Source organism: Scomber japonicus, chromosome 18 (genome assembly GCF_027409825.1).
Source record: "Scomber japonicus isolate fScoJap1 chromosome 18, fScoJap1.pri, whole genome shotgun sequence".
Lineage (NCBI taxonomy): Eukaryota > Metazoa > Chordata > Actinopteri > Scombriformes > Scombridae > Scomber > Scomber japonicus.
Genome location: NC_070595.1, coordinates 24,625,977 through 24,644,010, shown reverse-complemented (window position 1 = coordinate 24,644,010; position 18,034 = coordinate 24,625,977). Strand labels below are relative to the sequence as shown.

Below are 18,034 nucleotides of genomic sequence, written 5' to 3'. Positions count from 1 at the left end.
GCAAAAAACATGACAGGTACATCTCTTAGGGAAGATGTGAGGAATTATTTGAGGAAGTGGCTCCAATTCAGGACACTTTGCTATTGTGTATGTTCGAATTTTCATGTCAGTTAAAGGTTGAATATGGAGAATGAGCAGAACACCGCCATCTAGTGTCTCGAGATTATAGTCGCAACAACCAAAAATAATTCCAGCAGTCAGGTTGCCAGGTTCGTTGCCGAGTGTGTCAATCGATCAGCCTGTGCCATGTCAAGTGATGAATCATTCAGGGTAACGACTAATTTCGACCAATTAATTTTTCAACAGTATTTAACGTTAGCCAGTCTTCAACTGGAAGTCTTTCTTTGAGTGGTGTGTAATCGATTAGCTAGCTAGCTCTCAACTCAAAATGATCCCTTGTTTCTGTAGCATGATCAGCGTGAGCAGTCCAGCAGCTTCCACAGCAGTGACAGTGAGGCTGAAGGCAGATGGAGAGATGGAGAGACTGAGGTTTGCACAAAGATAGCTGTCAGGCAGTGGTGTGGTGATAATGAATATAGAGATGGGTAAACTGATATATATACTGGCAAAATATAGTATGGTCATATAGCGGAGTTAACACTGCCAACGTTAGTTGTAACGGTTACATTGTAACGGCAGTGGGAGTAACAGTTAAACCTGTTAAACTCCAAGGTCCACCCCAAATTGGGGGACCCTGAGACTCTCCGCAGCAAAAGACATAAAACGCTGCCCTCATTATGTAGCAATACAGTCATACTGCACATCAAATTAAACAGGAGAAACTCCGCTACAAGCACGTCATTTTTACACACACCAAACACAACTCAAACACCAAGCATATTAATGATCAAATATCCACTCTCCACATTTCCATTGCTACCGCTCTGATACTTCATGGTACACAAACAAATAGCATCTCATATGAAAGCTAAGACCCTGGCGAGTTCAACAGTACCACTATTATTGCGCTACGACAAAAAACTCAGTGAACCAGCAGCCAAAGAATACAAAGGTAAACAACCACTTATTTACAGCGACTAACAGATATTCTGTCTTACCTTCGAAGTTTTGTGATTGTACTTGAGAGCAAAAAACGCTGGTTTTAGTGAGTCCAACACGGCTGTGTTTGTTTACAACTCCATTTCACCCAGTGCCAGCCTACAGCAGCTGCACCGGAACAACAGACAACCCTGGCAACCCGCACTTCCGGCGTAAACAGAACGTGACAGAAAGTCATTGGGTGTATTATTTCAAAAAATATATATAGCTTTTAATAAATATTCTACATATTCAACCTTTAAATCTATATTAACGTCTTAGTGTATTTAAAGTAAAGTGTGCGTTTTGAGTTTTAGATACACAAGATAATCTAAAAGTTCCTGCAGTTGTTAAAATGGTGACTCATTAAAAGCAGCCTTTACAAACGTATTTTTTGGCATTGTTTACGCTTTTTTTTACTTGCGCTTTTTTGCAGTTTAATGTTTCTATACAAATATACTAGAATGTGTTATGCATGTATGCAGAGAAGAAGAGGGAAGTGAACAATTGTACTGTACAATGAAGATTTATGTTTTCATGTAAGGTCTTCATATTAATCATATTTCCTGAAAAAAGTGTTGATAAAGTGGCTCCAATTCAGGACACTTTGCTTTATATTTTGTGTGTTCAATTTTATTAAAGTTTCATCTATCTTGAGGTGTTAATGAATTTAAAGTAAAATGAGAGTCATGTTTTGATTATTACGCTTCTTTACTTTTTAAATGTTTCTATACAAACATCTCTAAATTGTACTAGTTTGTTTTATGTATTTCAATCACATATTTTGACTTGTGGGCCTTTGAGAGAAGTGAAGAATTGAACACTAAAGCTTTATGTTTCCATGCAGGGCCTTCACATTAATCATGTTTCATATATTTTACATGTCAGTTACAGTGGTTCCTCTCCTTCATCCTCCATCGCTTTAGTGCTACATATATGTTAATGGCCCATACAAATCCATGCATTTATCAGTTTTGCTGTTAGTGTTGTGGCTGTGTTTGGCTGCTGTCCTCTGCAGTTGACCACTATTTTCACAGAAGACAAAAGTAATGAGCAACAAGCCCATTTAAACTGTAGTAATTGCATTATTTAATGTGAAAAAGTAATTAGTTATATTACTAGTTACTGCAGAAAGCAGTAGAATTACATCAATGCAAATACACAGACAAGTATTTGCTGATTTGCTACCCACCTAAAACTGCAAGCAATGATGAAGGGACCCTTGCACCCCCATGCATGTTGGCTCATGTTGAATATTACTTTGTTCTGTTCTCACCAGAGCCATCTCATGAGTAAGAAATTATACTTAGCATGATGAAACTGTCAAACCACAGCAATTTCCTGCTCCTGTTGCATGAATAGCCACGGAGCCGCCTCCTGCCACCTCCCGTTATTAGTGCTTTTTTGTCCTATAAAAACCAAAACAACAGATATCGATGCTCACAGTTCGTTTCACACATGCAGAGTGGACAGGCAAGAGAAGGTGAGTCTATGCTGATTTGCTTGTTATGCAAAATATTTTCTAACTTGATTTGAAAATACATAACCTTTGTAATAATAACTATTTATACAGCACCTTTCTAAAACAAAGGGCTTCACAGTAAGACGGGCAATAAATAGTAGTTTAGACCTGTGCAACAAGCAACTTCATTTTTTTCAACTTTATGTTTTTTCAGGTTCGCATTGTCAGCCAACTTAACTTCAACATGTTGCTGTTGAATATTTGCATCTGTGCCGGCCTCATGCTGTCCCTGCCTCAGTGTACGTGTCAGTCATGCACAGATGGGAGACCCAAACAGTGCCGAGATGCAGATATTGCTCCGGGTACCAATTTGGCCGGGGAAGGCTTCGATATCACGAAAATGGAACGTAAGGGGGCCTTCGTGCTCGACATGAATCACTGGCAGCGACACGACAATACATGCACCCTGTGTACCAACCCCTATGTGGCAAACAAAAAGCAGAAGCTCCCCTTGTCAGTGGTGGACTGGAGGTCAAAGCACTCCTGCAGTGCAAAAGTGGCAACCTCGCTTCACCGGTCCAGTGAGTCTCTAGTCATTTCCAGCACATCTTCAATTGAAAACGACTGGATGGTTGATCTAGATCTTAGGAACAGAAGTAAAGATTTATTTTTTATGCTGGCTGGCAGCAACTCTAAACTGGCCGAATACTCAATGAATAAAACAAAGAAAGACAAGTTCAGTTTCTCAACCCAAAGCATGTCCTGTGAGTACTACAGGTAAGATCAAAGCTTTAATTAATGTTTTTTGCAGATAAATGCAATGAACAAAATGAATGAACTTCAATGCATAAATGAAATACCTTTATATATTTGTTTCATTGTGGTCTGTCTTTTCTTGTCTTGTATCTCTCTGGAAACAGCTACCGAGTGTCCAGGACTCCCAGGTTACACAGAGAATTTGAAAATGCATTGACACGGCTCCCCGGAACCTACTGCCCTGGGAACAAGCAACAGTTTTATAAACTGATAAACGACTTTGGGACCCATTACATCACCAAGGTAAACCAAAAGGGTTGCATGGTTGTAACAAAGAATTTATGCAACATTGAAATTGTAGAAAGCAATATGTTTGTGTATATGGTGTTTAAATCTATCTTTCCAGGTGAAATTGGGAGGAAGTGTTCAATCTGTGACCAGCATCAGGGAGTGCCAGGCCAGTCTGGAGGGCCTCAGTGCGAATGAGGTGGACATGTGCCTGGGAGTTGAGGCAGCTGCCACCTGCAAAGCTACAATAAGTACTGAAACAAAACACTGCAAGAAGGACATTGAGAAGACAGACAATAAGTCGTTCTCCAGCCTCTTCAACGACAGGTACAGAAACTTTTTCTTATATATTTTGTCAGATGCGTTGTATTAATTTAATGCTTGAATAAGTACACTTTAACTATTTCCAACAAGAAAAGAGCCAAAGTTGATTTTAATGCAGAACTGAAATATGTAAAATTTCGAAATGTCCTAGATTAAATTTGTGATCAAACCAAACATGCTGTACACTGTGAAAATCATGTAAGGCAATATTGATTCCAGAGATATTGCATACAATGGCTTCATGGAGTAGAGTCGCGGGCCTCTCTTCTGTTGATATTTGCCCCGGTTATCAGTTGTTTTGACAACTTCCTTCTCTACAGGTTCACACAAATAACGGGAGGCCATACTATGGAGCCAGACCTTCTCTTCTCTTCTGAAAAAAATCCATCAGCCTACAAGGAATGGCTGAAAACATTACCACTCAATCCAGACATCATCTCATATTCTCTGGACTCATTGCATGACTTACTGCCTGTTGACTCCCCTGCTCATAAGAACCTGAAATCAGCCATTAGAGATTACATCCTGGAGAAAGGTCTGTTGAGGAACTGCAGCAACCGCTGTCAGGTCGGCATCAGAACTGACCTGAAGGATCCCTGCGTCTGCCAATGCCATAATAACCCTGCTGTAACCCCAGACTGCTGTCCGACCCGTAGGGGCATGGCACGGGTCATCATAACTGCAAAAAGAGCCACTGGTCTTTGCGGAGACTGGTTCACTTCCACAGATGGCTATGTGAAAGTGCTCTTCAACAATGATAAGGAGAGACGTACTCCTGTCATTAAGAACAACAACAACCCATGCTGGAACATGATCTTCGACTTGGGCAGCCAGGATTTGTCAGCAGGAAATAAAGTGAGATTTGAAGTGTGGGATCAGGACAGCCGCTGGGACGACGACTTTCTGGGAGGCTGTGACCAAAGTCTGTTTAGTGGGGTGAAAGAGGACGTCTGTAATCTGAAGAGGGGCCAGTTTTTCTTCAAAGTGGAGGTGATATGTGCTCCAAGTCTGAGCGGACAGTTATGCAAGGACTATAAACCTTCACCTATGAGCCAGAGTCTGCAGAAGCTGTATGTGTCCCGTCACGCCCATCCTATTCCAAAGGAGATGCTGTTAGAGATGGGCGTGTTTGTGAATGGAACAAGCTCACAGAGAAAAATGAGTCTTGCTTCTGTGAGAAAAAAGTTTGATATGTTCTAGTTAAAATGCATTATCATCACTGTTACCCCTCATGTGGCTCCAATTCAGGACACTTTGCATATTGTGTATGTTCAATTTTCATTTCAGTCATATCTTTATTAAGGTCCTCATGGATTTAAAGTAAAGTTTGCGTTTTGAGTTTTAGATACACAAGATCATCTAAAAGTTCCTGCAGTTGTTGAAATGGTGATTCATTCAATGCAGCTTTTACGAATGTATTTTTTGGCTTTTTTTACGCCGTCTATTTTTTACTTGCGCATTTATTTTTTTGCAGTTTCTATACAAATATACTAGAGTGTTTTATGCATTTCTTTTACATATTTTGCCTTGTGGCATTTTGACATGATGCTCAATTTACATTCCTAGTAAGAGAAGGGAAGTGAAGTATTGTACATTGAAGCTTAATATTTTCATGCAAGATCTTCATATTAATCATATGTGCTGATAAAGTATTGATAAAGTGCATTTAATTTTTTTGTATTTTAATGTTTCTATACAAACATCTGTAAAATGTACTAGTCTGTTTTATGCATTGCAATCACATATTTTGCCTTGTGGGGCTTTGACATCAGGAGAGACAGATAAGTGAAGAATTGAACAATAAAGCTTTCATATTAATCATGTTTCATATATTCTTTGTCAGTTACAATAGTTCTTCTCCTTCATCCTCCAACACTTTAGTGCTACATACATTTTACTGGCCTGTACTGCAGTTGCCCACTATTTTCACGAGTCAAAAATAACTAGAAACTACGTACCCTCGCACTCCCATGCATGTTGGGCCATGTTGCATGTTACTTTGTCCTGTTCTCACGACTGCTGTCTCATTAGTGAGAAATGATACGTTGCGTGTATGAAACTGTCAAACCACAGCAATTTCCTGCCCAATTCCCTTAAAAACCACTGACCTGCCACCCCCCTCCCCATTTAGCCCACTTATTCGCCCTATAAAAAGTAAAACCACAGATATAGATGCTCACAGTTGGTTTCACGCATGCATTTTGCACAGGCAGGTTAAGGTGAGTCTATGACGATTTGCTCGTTTGCAAAAATATTTTCTAACTTGATTTGAAATCATATAACCTTTGTGATAATAACTATTAATACAGCACCTTTCTAAAACGAAGTTACAAAGGGCTTCACATTAAAACTACCAATCAGGCTCATAGGGAGTTAACAGATCACAGATGTAAGCAGGTGCCTGATGGTGCAACGCTTAAAAAACAAGCTGTAAAATCTTATAGTTCATTTACATATTAAAAGATTGACATTGTTTTGTTTAAAGCGGAGTCTTTAGATGTTACATGTGCCTGTACATTGTAAGTGTAATGTCTGGTGGATATAAAAGCTTAGATTACCTTCTCTAGATCTGCAAATGAAAGTAATGACCTAATCTTTTGTTCAATGTAAATGCAGCAGAACTGCATTCATTTAGTCACCTGAGCATCAGAACGTCACTCAGAGTGAAAAACCACAACTACGTTATGCGCTTTTCATTTGACTGTTGTAAATTTATGGACATCCAGTTCTTCATTTCAGAAAAGCAAGATACAGAAAACATTGGTGGTTCTGGGTTTTATTGGGATGTACAGATGTGTTTTAACCTCCTAACAGTTATATAAATAAAGCTTAGCATGTGAATAAAAAAGGGACCTAGGATAGGGTCCTGGGGCACTCCACAAAAGAGACAAACACAAAAAAGAATCTATCAGACAGATAAGAGATAAATAGATCCAGAGCCACATCACTGATGGGAACATAGTTTTTCCAGACAGCTGATTAAGACATTGTGGTCCACTGTGTTGAAGTCTGAGCTGAGATCAAGGAGAATTAAAATGGATTACATGCCTGCATCAAGCACCGAGCAATAATTCACTGCTGACTTTGACCAGAGCAGTCCCAGTGCTGTGTGGAGAGTGAAAGTAAGATTAGATTTTATTGTTTTTAAGTAACTACACCAATTGTGTAGAGATATATTTCTTCACTGGATAAATAAATCCAGTTTATGCCACTTTTGGGGTTACTGTATTTACCAGTTCCCCACTTGTGAAAAGCGTTATGACTGCACACCTCGGAAACTGGGATTTTTCTGAAAGCTCATATATACTGTAAGTACCTGAAAAGTGAAGACTCATGGACACCTCATCTGCCAAAGTGCATTGTTCAATGTAATTAAACCCAAATTTAATGGATGTCATGTAATTTTGTCAATGCTGTAGAAGCATAGTAGAGGTTTCTGGCACAACTTAATTCACTTCCCAGGTGCATGGACAAGGCAAAAAGTCAAAGCTCCAGCAACTTTTTCTTTTTGTGCCTGCAGATGCCTCAGGCGAGGCACTTCTCTAATCTTTCCCATCCATTAAACATGGTGTACACAGCTTTTGAGATGGGTCTAAAATTACAGATATTCAGTGGATAGTGTCTTTTAGAGGGGGTAAACTGCGACATATTTTAAATTTGGACATTTAATGACTACGATGTCTGGAAAGACTGTCTAAAAGGCTGCTTTCAAAAGAGGGGGGATATGCAGTCATAAGAGTAGGTGGTTCATTTTGAAAGTGAAATAGTCAGCAGTTGTCTGAGAAGTTACTGAAGTGACTGAATAAGGTATTAAGTTGTTTAGAACTGGGTAGAAACTGTTCATTGATGTGTGGAATTAATAGTAGTTTAGACCTGTGCAACAAGAAACTTAATGTTTTTTCCAACTTCATGTTTTCTCAGGCTTGCCTCTGTCACCCAACTTAACATCAACATGTTCGTGTTGAATGTTTGCGTCTGTGTCGGCCTCGTGCTGTTCCTGCCTCAGTGTACGAATCAGTCATGCACAGAGGGGAGACCCAAAGAGTGCCTAGATGCAGAATTTGCTCCAGGTTCCAACTTGGCCGGGGAAGGCTTCGATATCACGAAAATGGAACGTAAGGGGGCCTTCGTGCTCGACATGAATCGGTGGAAACAAAAGAAGAAAACATGCACCCTGTGTACCAACCCCTATCTGGAGAACAAAAAGCAGAAGCTCCCCTTGTTAGTGGTGGATTGGAGGCCAAAGCAGTCCTGCAGTGCAAAAGTGGCAACCTCGCTTCATCGATCCAGTGAGTCTCTAGTCACTTCCAGCACATCTTCAGTTGAAAACGACTGGAAGGTCGGCCTAGATATTAATGTGGGTGATAAAGGCGGCTCATTTATGCTGGCTGGCAGCGACTCTAAACTGGCCGAATACTCAATGGCGAAAACAAAGAAAGACAAGTACAGTTTCACAACCCAAAGCATGTCCTGTGAGTACTACAGGTAAGATCAGAGCTTTAATTAATGTTTTTTGCAGATAAATGCAATGAACTTTAATGCCTAATTGAAATATTTTTATATATTTGTTTCATTGTGGTCTGTCTTGTCTTGTCTTGTCTTGTCTTGTCTTGTCTTGTAACTCTCTGGAAACAGCTATCGAGTGTCCAAGACTCCCAAGTTACACATAGAATTTAAAAAAGCATTGAAAAGGCTCCCCAAAACCTACAGCCCTGAGAACAAGCAACAGTTCTACAAACTGATTGACGACTTTGGGACCCATTACATCACCAAGGTAAACCACAAGGGTGGCATGGTTGTAACAAAGCATTTACACAGAAAGGATATTGTAGAAAGCAATATGTTTGTGTATATGGTGTTTAAATCTGTCTTTCCAGGTGAAATTGGGAGGAGGTGTTCAATCTGTGACCAGCATCAGGCAGTGCGAGGCCAGCCTGGAGGGCCTCAGTGCGAATGAGGTGGGGATGTGCCTGGGAGTTGAGGCATCTGCCACCTACAAAGCTACAATAACTACTGAAACAAAACACTGCAAGAAAGATATTGAGAAGACAGAGAGTAAGTCAGCGTTCTCCAGCCTCTTCAACGACAGGTACAGAACCTTTTTCTTATATATTTTGTCAGATGCATTGTATTAATTGTATGCTTGAATAAGTACACTCCAGTACAGGCCACACATTTCCAACAAGAAAAGAGCCAAACTGTCATTGATTTTAATGCCAGAACTGAAATATGTGAAATTTCAAAATCTCCTAGATTAAACATGGTATAGACTGTGAAAATCATGTAAGGCAATATTCATTCTAGTGATATTGCATGCAATGGCGTCATGGAGTAGAGTTAGACATCCAAAAGTCATGGGCCTCTCTTCTGTTGATGTATTCCCCGGCTATCAGTTGTTATAACAACTTCCTTCTCTACAGGTTCACACAAATAACGGGCGGCCATACTACGGAGCCAGACCTTCTCTTCTCTTCTGAAAAAAATCCATCAGCCTACAAGGAATGGCTGACCACATTACCACTCAATCCAGACATCATCTCATATTCTCTGGACTCGCTGCATGACTTACTGCCTGTCAAAAACCCTGCTCATAAGAACCTGAAATCAGCCATTAAACATTACATCCTGGAGAAAGGTCTGTTGAGGAACTGCAGCAACCGCTGTCAGGCTGGCATCAAGACCGACTCAAGGGATCCCTGCGTCTGCCAATGCCATAATAACCCTGGTGTAACCCCAGACTGCTGTCCAGCCCGTAGGGGCATGGCACGCGTCATTATTACTGTAAAAAGAGCCACTGGTCTTTGGGGAGACACATTCACTTCCGCAGACGGCTATGTGAAAGTGCTCTTCAACAATGATAAGGAGAGACGTACTCCTGTCATTAACAACAACAACAACCCACACTGGAACACGATCTTCGACCTGGGCAGCCAGGATTTGTCAGCAGGCAATAAAGTGAGATTTGAAGTGTGGGATCAGGACAGCGGCTGGGACGACGACAAACTGGGAGGCTGTGACCAAAGTCTGTTTACTGGGGTGAAAGAGGATGTCTGTAATATGAATAAGGCCAAGTTTTTCTTCAAAGTGGAGGTGATATGTGCTCCAAGTCTGAGTGGACAGTTATGCAAGGACTATAAACCTTCGCCTATGAGCCAGAGTCTACAGAAGCTGTATGTGTCCCGTCACGCCCATCCTATTCCAAAGGAAATGCTGTTAGAGATGGGCGTGTTTGTGAATGGAACAAGCTCACAGAGAAAAATGAGTCTTACTTTTGAGACAAAAAGGTATGATATGTTATAATACCTGTATTTGGCTTTACTGAGGTTTACATTCATGGTATTACCATCATCGTTACCCCTCATGAAATCCCTGCTGAGCAAAAACGATGTGACGAATTATAATGAAGTGGCTCCAATTCAGGTTACTTTGCTTTATATTGTGTGTGTTCAATTTTTATTGCAGTTAAATCTTTATTAAGGTCTTCATGGATTTAAAGTAAAGTTTGTGTTTTGGGTTTTAGATACACAAGATCATCTAAAAGGTTACTGTGATTCAATGTAGCTTTTACAAATTTATTTTTTGGCTTATTTTTGACTCTGTTTTAAACTTCCACATTTATTTTTTGCAGTTCAATGTTTCTACACAAATGTACTAGAATGTTTTAAGCATTTCATTCACATATGTTGCTTTGTTGGGTTTTGACATGATGTAAGAAAAGGAGAGGGAAGTGAAGAATTGTACATTGAAGCTTCATGTGATTTCATACAAGGCCTCAGTTACAGTAGTTCTTCATCCTCCATCACTTTTGTGCAACATATATTTTTAGTGGTCTGTACGAATCTGCATTTATTGGTTTTCATTCATTGCTTTCTTGTTATTTTAATGTTTTCCTTCCTGGTTAATAAACTGGTTTTTCATGAATGAATCATTTTGTATTTTCTTCATATTTGCTGCTGAACAAGCCCAATTGTCACTAGAGATCACAAAGATTTGATTGTTCTACTCAAGTTTTATTTAATCTTCTACTTTACATCCACATGCCATATTAATTTATGAAGACAAGCTACTTTTCTAACTCTTTATGGCTACAGCCCACCACCACTTCAGAGCAATGTGGTCTTTCGTTCGTTAGTAACTGGAAAGCCAGCCTTACTTTCATGTTGTGACTACATATTTCAGTTTCTCAATAGACCACCAACTCCTCCCCCTCTGAGCTGGATGTTCTCAACATCGATGAAACTATCAAACCACTTTTTTTCCCCTGCTCTAACGACCACTGTCACCTCACCTCCTCACCACCTCCCGCTCAGTTTTTCCTACTTTTAACACAAAGCACTGATATTCTTGCTCACAACGAGTTTCATTTCATACATGCACCGTGGACAAGACGAGGGTGAGTCTAGATCATTTGCTCATATAAAAATGTTCTTTCACATTTAATATACGTAGCATTCTCTGTGGGCTTTTCTAAACTTTGTTTTAACTTTGAGTTGTTCTGCCTGTGGTGGAAACTCTTCATTGCTGTGTCAGTGGAAAATGCTGTCTTATAATGTAGTCCTGACAGACCTTTGAGCACACATTCAGCTAACTATTGTGTTGTAACTTATATCAATTTATTTATAAGACTAAGAGTCATGGCAGCAACTCTATGAGCCTCCATTTAGGCACAGCGGTAAACACTACAGTAGTAGTGTAAGTGTAGTAGAGGTTGATGGGAATTACATAAATGTTGGAGGTGTTTGTGGTCCTAAACCAAAGTGTTCATGAGTACATGAATGTCTGTACTATGTTTCATAGCAATCTATTCAAAGTTAAAGTGAGATATACAGGCTGTCCATAAAGTCTCTTTACAATTTAACACATTTATTACAAAAGCAATTGAATAGACAAATCTGTGGAAACTATCACAAAATAAGGAGTAGATATTGAAGTTTTTTTGCCTTATTTAATACACCTCTATGTTGGGGACCATTAGTTGCATGAAGCACATCAAGACGGTACTCGATTTCTTGCCATGTTCACTGTAGTATTGCATCATCAATGGTGGCAATGGCATCGGTGATCTTTTGCTTCAGGTCGTTGATGTCCCGTATCTTTGTTCGATACACGATATCTTAACCCCATAGAAAGAACAAATCTGATTAACATATCTCATCAATTGTTTTTGTAATGATTCTTTTAAATTGTAAAGACACTTTGTGGACACCCTGTATACATATCACGAAAAAACATGTTAACCTGCTGATGGTGCTGGTACCAGTGAAGCTGAAGGCATGACAATGATGGCAAATTTTAAGGCAGATTCAAAAGTGACACGTGGATTTCCTGTATGTTGAGAAAAGAGCTCCAAGAAGGTTGTTGAAACCACTGAGGGCCTGAAAATGAAGTTTGTCTCACTCATTAACTTAGAGAAGGCTTTTAACCATCCTGTAGTTGACTATCCTCGAGGCAACTTAGAAGAGGCTTAAAGGTGCCTCATCAAAATCAAAATTTAGCTTTTTTTTTTACCCTGAAACATACTGTAGTGTGTATTCTTAACGTCAAACAACAAACAAGCTACAAGCATTTCTTCACTGCCTTTGTTACTGCCTGTCAGTGAAGTAGCATGTGCGTCCTTGAGCGCATGCACAATACACACAAAATAGGTTAACCACGGGTGCCAAAGTTGCTACGATGCGGTACTGGTAGTTGAAAACTCCACATGGGATGTCATATTTTCTAAAAACAGAACCCAGTGAGAGTATAGTAAAATAAATCTTTAAACCATGCCTTGAGGTACACCACAAAAAAGAAAAAAAGAAGAAAATCAAAGCAGGAGAAAAATCAGCACTCATACTTGATATCAATCTAAGATAAGAAACCACAAGGCCTTACACCGATTACAACGACATGAGTGAGGAAATAAAATGACCTATTTCTTTAGAATATGAAGAAGACAACACTGAAGTCATATGTTTTGATCTACAAAGGAGAGAAACTATGATCAAAAGTCTATTACTACATGATTGACATGGTTTTTTTTAAATGTTGGTTGAAAAAATCTCTGAGCCATAAAATGGAAAACTTGTTCTTACTATTACTGTATGTCTAATTACTAACTGCTTCACTTGCTCATGTTTATTCAACTAAAATGTTATTGGTTTTTTTTTTTTGTCAGGTTAAACCATCAGTTTGCACCTATAAATCAAATTAACATCAACATGTCCGTGTTGAATGTTTGCATCTGTGTCGGCCTCGTGCTGTCCCTGCCTCAGTGTACGTATCAGTCATGCACAGATGGGAAACCCAAAGAGTGCCTAGAAGCAGATTTTGCTCCAGGCTCCAATTTGGCCGGGGAAGGTTTCGATATCACGAAAATGGAACGTAAAGGAGCCTATGTGCTCGATATGAAACTGTGGAAACGGAAAAAAGACAAAACATGCACCCTGTGTACCAACCCCTACCTGGAGAACAAAAAGCAGAAGCTCCCCTTGTCGGTGGTGGACTGGAGAACGAAGCAGTCCTGCAATGCTAAAGTGGCGACTTCAGTCCACCGATCCAGTGAGTCTCTACTCACTTCCAGCACATCCAAGGTTGACAACGACTGGAAGGCAGGTCTAGAGGTTGATGTGGGTGATAAAAGTGGTTCATTGATGCTGGCTGGCAGCGACTCGAAACTGGCTGAGTACTCAATGGAGAAAACAAAGAATGACAAGTACAGTTTCACAACCCAAAGCATGTCCTGTGAATTCTACAGGTAAAAAGAAGATGAGAGACAAACATATCTACACACCCTCACAGAAACAAATGCCATTTATTACTAATTTATACACTTTTGGTCTTTTTGTTTCTTGTCTCATTGGAAACAGCTACCGAGTGTCCAAGACTCCCAAGTTGCATAGAGAATTTCGCAAAGCGGTGAAAGAACTGCCCAAAATCTACAGTGCTGAGTACAAGCAACGTTTTTACAAACTGATTGACGACTTTGGCACCCATTACATCACCAAGGTAAATCAAATCAATAATAACCACATTATATAACTCCCCACCCCTCACAAAAAAACCCCAGGAAATTATAGAAAGTAACGCATTTTGACTGTTACAGGTGAAATTGGGAGGAGATGTTCAATCTGTGACCAGCATCAGGCAGTGCATGGCCAGCCTGCAGGGCCTCAGTGTGGATGAGGTGCAGATGTGCCTGGAAGTGGAGGCGTCCGCCAGCATCAAAGCTACAGCAAAAGCTGAAGCGAAACACTGCAAGAATGACATTGACAAGACGGAGAGTAAGTCATCCTTCTCCAGCACCTTCAACGACAGGTATACAACATTTTCTTCTATTCATTTGCTTTGACTGAATACACTCCTTATAGATAACTATTTTCAGCACTAGAAAAGACAAACTGGCTCAAATTGAAACAACTTCCTTCTCTACAGGTTCACACAAATAACGGGGGGCCATACCACGGAGCCAGACCTTCTCTTCTCTTCTGAAAAAAATCCATCAGCCTACAAGGAATGGCTTACCACAATACCACTCAATCCAGACATCATCTCATATTCTCTGGACTCTCTGCATGAGGTACTGCCTGTCAAAAACCCTGCTCGAAAGAACCTACGATCAGCCATTAGCCATTACATCCTGGAGAAAGGTCTGTTGAGGAACTGCAGCAACCGCTGTCAGGCTGGCATCAAGACCGACTCAAGGGATCCCTGTGTCTGCCAATGCCATAATAACCCTAATGTCACCCCAGACTGCTGTCCGGCCCGTAGAGGCATGGCACGTGTCATCATAACTGTAAAAAGGGCCGCTGGTCTTTGGGGAGACCACACAACTGCCACAGACGGGTACGTGAAAGTGTTCTTCAACAAGCGGATGGTGCAGCGTACTCCTGTCTTTTACAACAACAACAACCCCCGCTGGGCCACGGTCGTCGACCTGGGCATCGAGAGTTTGTCAGAGGCACCTGCAGTGAGATTTGAAGTGTGGGACGAGGACAACAAGTGGGACGACGACCTCCTGGGAGAATGTGGGCGACCTGTATCTGCTGGAGTGAAGGAGGATCTCTGCAATCTGCAGCATGGCCAGCTTTTCTACAAAGTGGAGGTGATATGTGCTCCAAGTCTGAGTGGACAGTTATGCAAGGACTATAAACCTTCACCTATGAGTCCAAGTCTGCATAAGCTGTATGTGTCCCGTCATGCCCACCGTATTCCAAAGGAAATGCTGTTGAAGATGGGGGTTTTTGTGAATGGAACAAGCTCACAGAGAAAAATGAATCTTACTTCTGTGAGAAAAAGGTTTGATATGTTATAATACTTGTATTTGGCTTTACTGAGGTTTACATTCAAGGTGTTACCATCATCTTTTGGCAGCATTTAGCCCACCATATTCCAAAGGCCATGCTGTTAAAGATGTTGGTTTTTGTGAATGAAACAAGTCCCACATAGAGACCAGACTGCTGTAAATATGTTGATGAGATAAAATAACCATCTACTGCTTCACTGAGACTTATAGAGCAACCTTACTCTCTTCATTTGGTATATCTATCATACATAAAGTTGACAAAGTGGTTGCAACTCAACATTTTGAAAAAAAATGTTTTGTGTGCTCAGTTTTAGTTTTAGTTTCATCTCATCATTTGCAAGTTGTCCAGTTTACAGCTTCTGTATTATACTGAATGATTTATGTTTTGACAGAAGAATATTATTGAACAGAAGAGTTATGTAGCAGAAATACATTGCTTTAAGTTTATTAGTTTCATCAGTGAATAAAAGGAATATATTTGCATCACTTTTATAAGCTGTATATACATTTGTGTGACAGTGTCCATTATATTGCACTAGACTGGTTATAACAGTAAGAGTTTTGTTCAATGCAGCTTTTACTACCAACTTTATTTATACTTCACTTTTTTAAATATAATTTAGATTAAACAGATTAGTGTGTGTTGTGTTTTGTGTCTTATGTTTGCAGCAAAAAAAATGTGTATATATAACCATTCATATGATGTAAGTAGTTTAATGGAAATATTGTGTTTTTGTCATATATTATTCTAAATAAACAATATCTTAAGTCTTTGTTGAATTTAATGTTTTCATATTACTACTTTTAGTTTTGATTTTACTGTTAGTATTCATATGCTTAGGCAGTGCTGCCCTTTATGAGAAAGGAAGTGGTTAAATTTCCTGTGCGCAGATGAGGTTTTGTTGACGCTATTAAAGAGAACAACGTGTACCGGTAAACATGTAATGACATGACAACATGATGTAAAAAGCTTTGACTCAGGGGCTTCAATTCAGCATCATGTGACATAATTTATTGGTTTAAAACAGTAAATTCATCATTTTAATATTCATTTCAATACATAGAGACACTTTTCTTGCACTTGTTGTGTATTCTTGTTCACCACCAGCTTTTCAGCACAGACTGGTGGGGCACAGCAGGGTTTGGATCAAACAAGACAAACATGGTTAACACACCTCCACTTACAGAGAAAAACAAGGGGCTTAAAAAAAACCTTTAAAAAAGACAAAAAAGACAACACAACTGGACAGAAAGGAGTGAAACACACACACACAAAAAATAAGCTTTAAAAACACATTACAGTGAACACATGATGGAAATCATCCACTTGAAGAAGTCCAGCTTATATGAATTAGCCTGATGAAGACAAAGAGAGAAAGACAATGGGGGTCGGGGAATGATAACAGTGATACTCAGTTAGTAAAAAACTGATGCATTTGTTTAGTCAGACTACCACAAGAACACATTGTGTAATATCAGATGTCATACTTAAAAAATGTCCACCTTAACATCTCATAGAGGAGTTTTATATACAGTCTTCTGAATTTCTACACAGTTTTATAATTTTGTGATTGATTGGACTTCATTCATGCTCTATTTCTAAACCTCCCTTCATTCTCACCTTTGTATCCGCCATATTTTCCAACTTGCTCTCCTGTGAAAGGATCAATCCAGTTAATAATGTGCTCAGAAGAAAACAGCAGCAGTAACAACAACAACAAAAATACAAAAAAAGGTTTGACAGCTAGAGTTGGTTAAAAAAAGCTTTTTGACTTGTATTTAAGAGCTCAGCCAATTCACTGTGGAGCCTTGAGTGAAAAATGATCCATAATGCATGCAGTTGTGCTTTTCGTGTGCATGCTACTGTAAAGTAAAAGTACATGTTCAAAGCATGTAAAAAGGAATATGTCAGCACAGAGTTCATTTAACAAAAGCTGCTTCACCTCTTCTTGTTTTACTCAGGATAAAAATGTGTGTCTTGTATGTAAGCACAGTAATATCGAAACAGACATGCAAAGTAGCACAATAATTAGATATGAGGGCTATTTTGTTGCACGGCATAATGTGCAGTAATACCATGCAGGAAAGTGTGACTAATGAGGTCACAGGCAACAGCTTATTCAGTGGAAGTCGGTCGTGAATGAGGAAGGTTGGGTTTTTCTTGCTTACCCAACATTTCTTGAGCTGGTCCTAGCTGTCCACCGTAACCTGGCCAAACAAAAAATGCATTATTGACCAGGATGAGACAGATATTTTAGAGTAAAGGGAGAATAGTTGGAGGAGCATGCTAACTGCGACTTGCTGCAACTCATTTTGATACGTTTAACTATGATGCAACAAAACTGTAAAACTCGTGCATTTAGCTGCAATTTGCGAGTGATCGTCATTTATGGAGCTAAATCGTGACACCGTCTGTGTGAGTAAGCAGGACGCCGGTGCATTTACTGCTCATGTTTTAGCAGCACGTCGTCTTTGTTCAGCTCACTAGGAACTGTTAAGTCACCACGAACCAGCTTTTTTCTTTTCCTTAGTCATTACGATTCTGTTTCACACACACAGACACGTTTGTTTTAATATCGTTGTGAGGACCCTCGTTGACATGATGCATTCCTACGCTCATTACCCTAAACTTAATCATCACAACTAAATGACTAAACCAATTCTAACCTTAACCTTAAAATCAAGTCTTAAACCTTAAAATGCCAAACAACCAAAATGTCCTCACAACGCAGTAATGTCCTCACAATGCTTTCAAATGAAATTGGTTCCCGCAAAGATAGAAAGACATGCACACACACACACACACTTTGCATCAGAGAGTGACTGCAGCTTAAACACTCAGAAAGAGCTGACTCATTATTATAGCAGCGAGACATATCCAA

At 39.7% G+C, this 18,034-nt stretch overlaps 3 protein-coding genes and 1 long non-coding RNA gene across 4 annotated transcripts; 3 read left to right on the top strand and 1 right to left on the bottom strand.

The window, feature by feature from the left end:
- The first annotated feature begins 2,532 nt into the window (after positions 1-2,532).
- On the top strand, positions 2,533-5,068 carry LOC128379303 (perforin-1-like). The gene is made up of 4 exons (XM_053338923.1): positions 2,533-3,277; positions 3,421-3,559; positions 3,663-3,871; positions 4,189-5,068. The coding sequence occupies exons 1-4, from the start codon at positions 2,703-2,705 to the stop codon at positions 5,066-5,068; spliced, it is 1,803 nt and encodes a 600-aa protein (XP_053194898.1). The 5' UTR covers positions 2,533-2,702.
- A 2,731-nt stretch (positions 5,069-7,799) lies between these two features.
- On the top strand, positions 7,800-10,168 carry LOC128378931 (perforin-1-like). Its single transcript, XM_053338517.1, has 4 exons — positions 7,800-8,353; positions 8,504-8,642; positions 8,746-8,957; positions 9,289-10,168. Exons 1-4 carry the CDS (start codon positions 7,821-7,823, stop codon positions 10,166-10,168), a joined length of 1,764 nt encoding a protein of 587 aa, XP_053194492.1. The 5' UTR covers positions 7,800-7,820.
- A 968-nt stretch (positions 10,169-11,136) lies between these two features.
- LOC128378959 (perforin-1-like) lies at positions 11,137-15,357 on the top strand. The gene is made up of 5 exons (XM_053338548.1): positions 11,137-11,265; positions 13,026-13,604; positions 13,717-13,855; positions 13,953-14,164; positions 14,282-15,357. Exons 1-5 carry the CDS (start codon positions 11,240-11,242, stop codon positions 15,159-15,161), a joined length of 1,836 nt encoding a protein of 611 aa, XP_053194523.1. The 5' UTR covers positions 11,137-11,239; the 3' UTR covers positions 15,162-15,357.
- Positions 15,358-16,475: 1,118 nt separating this feature from the next.
- Positions 16,476-17,401, bottom strand: LOC128378961 (uncharacterized). Its single transcript, XR_008323376.1, has 3 exons — positions 17,322-17,401; positions 16,774-16,806; positions 16,476-16,508 (listed from the first exon to the last, which is right to left on the bottom strand). It is a non-coding gene; the product is annotated as an uncharacterized LOC128378961 (long non-coding RNA).
- Positions 17,402-18,034: the final 633 nt, after the last annotated feature.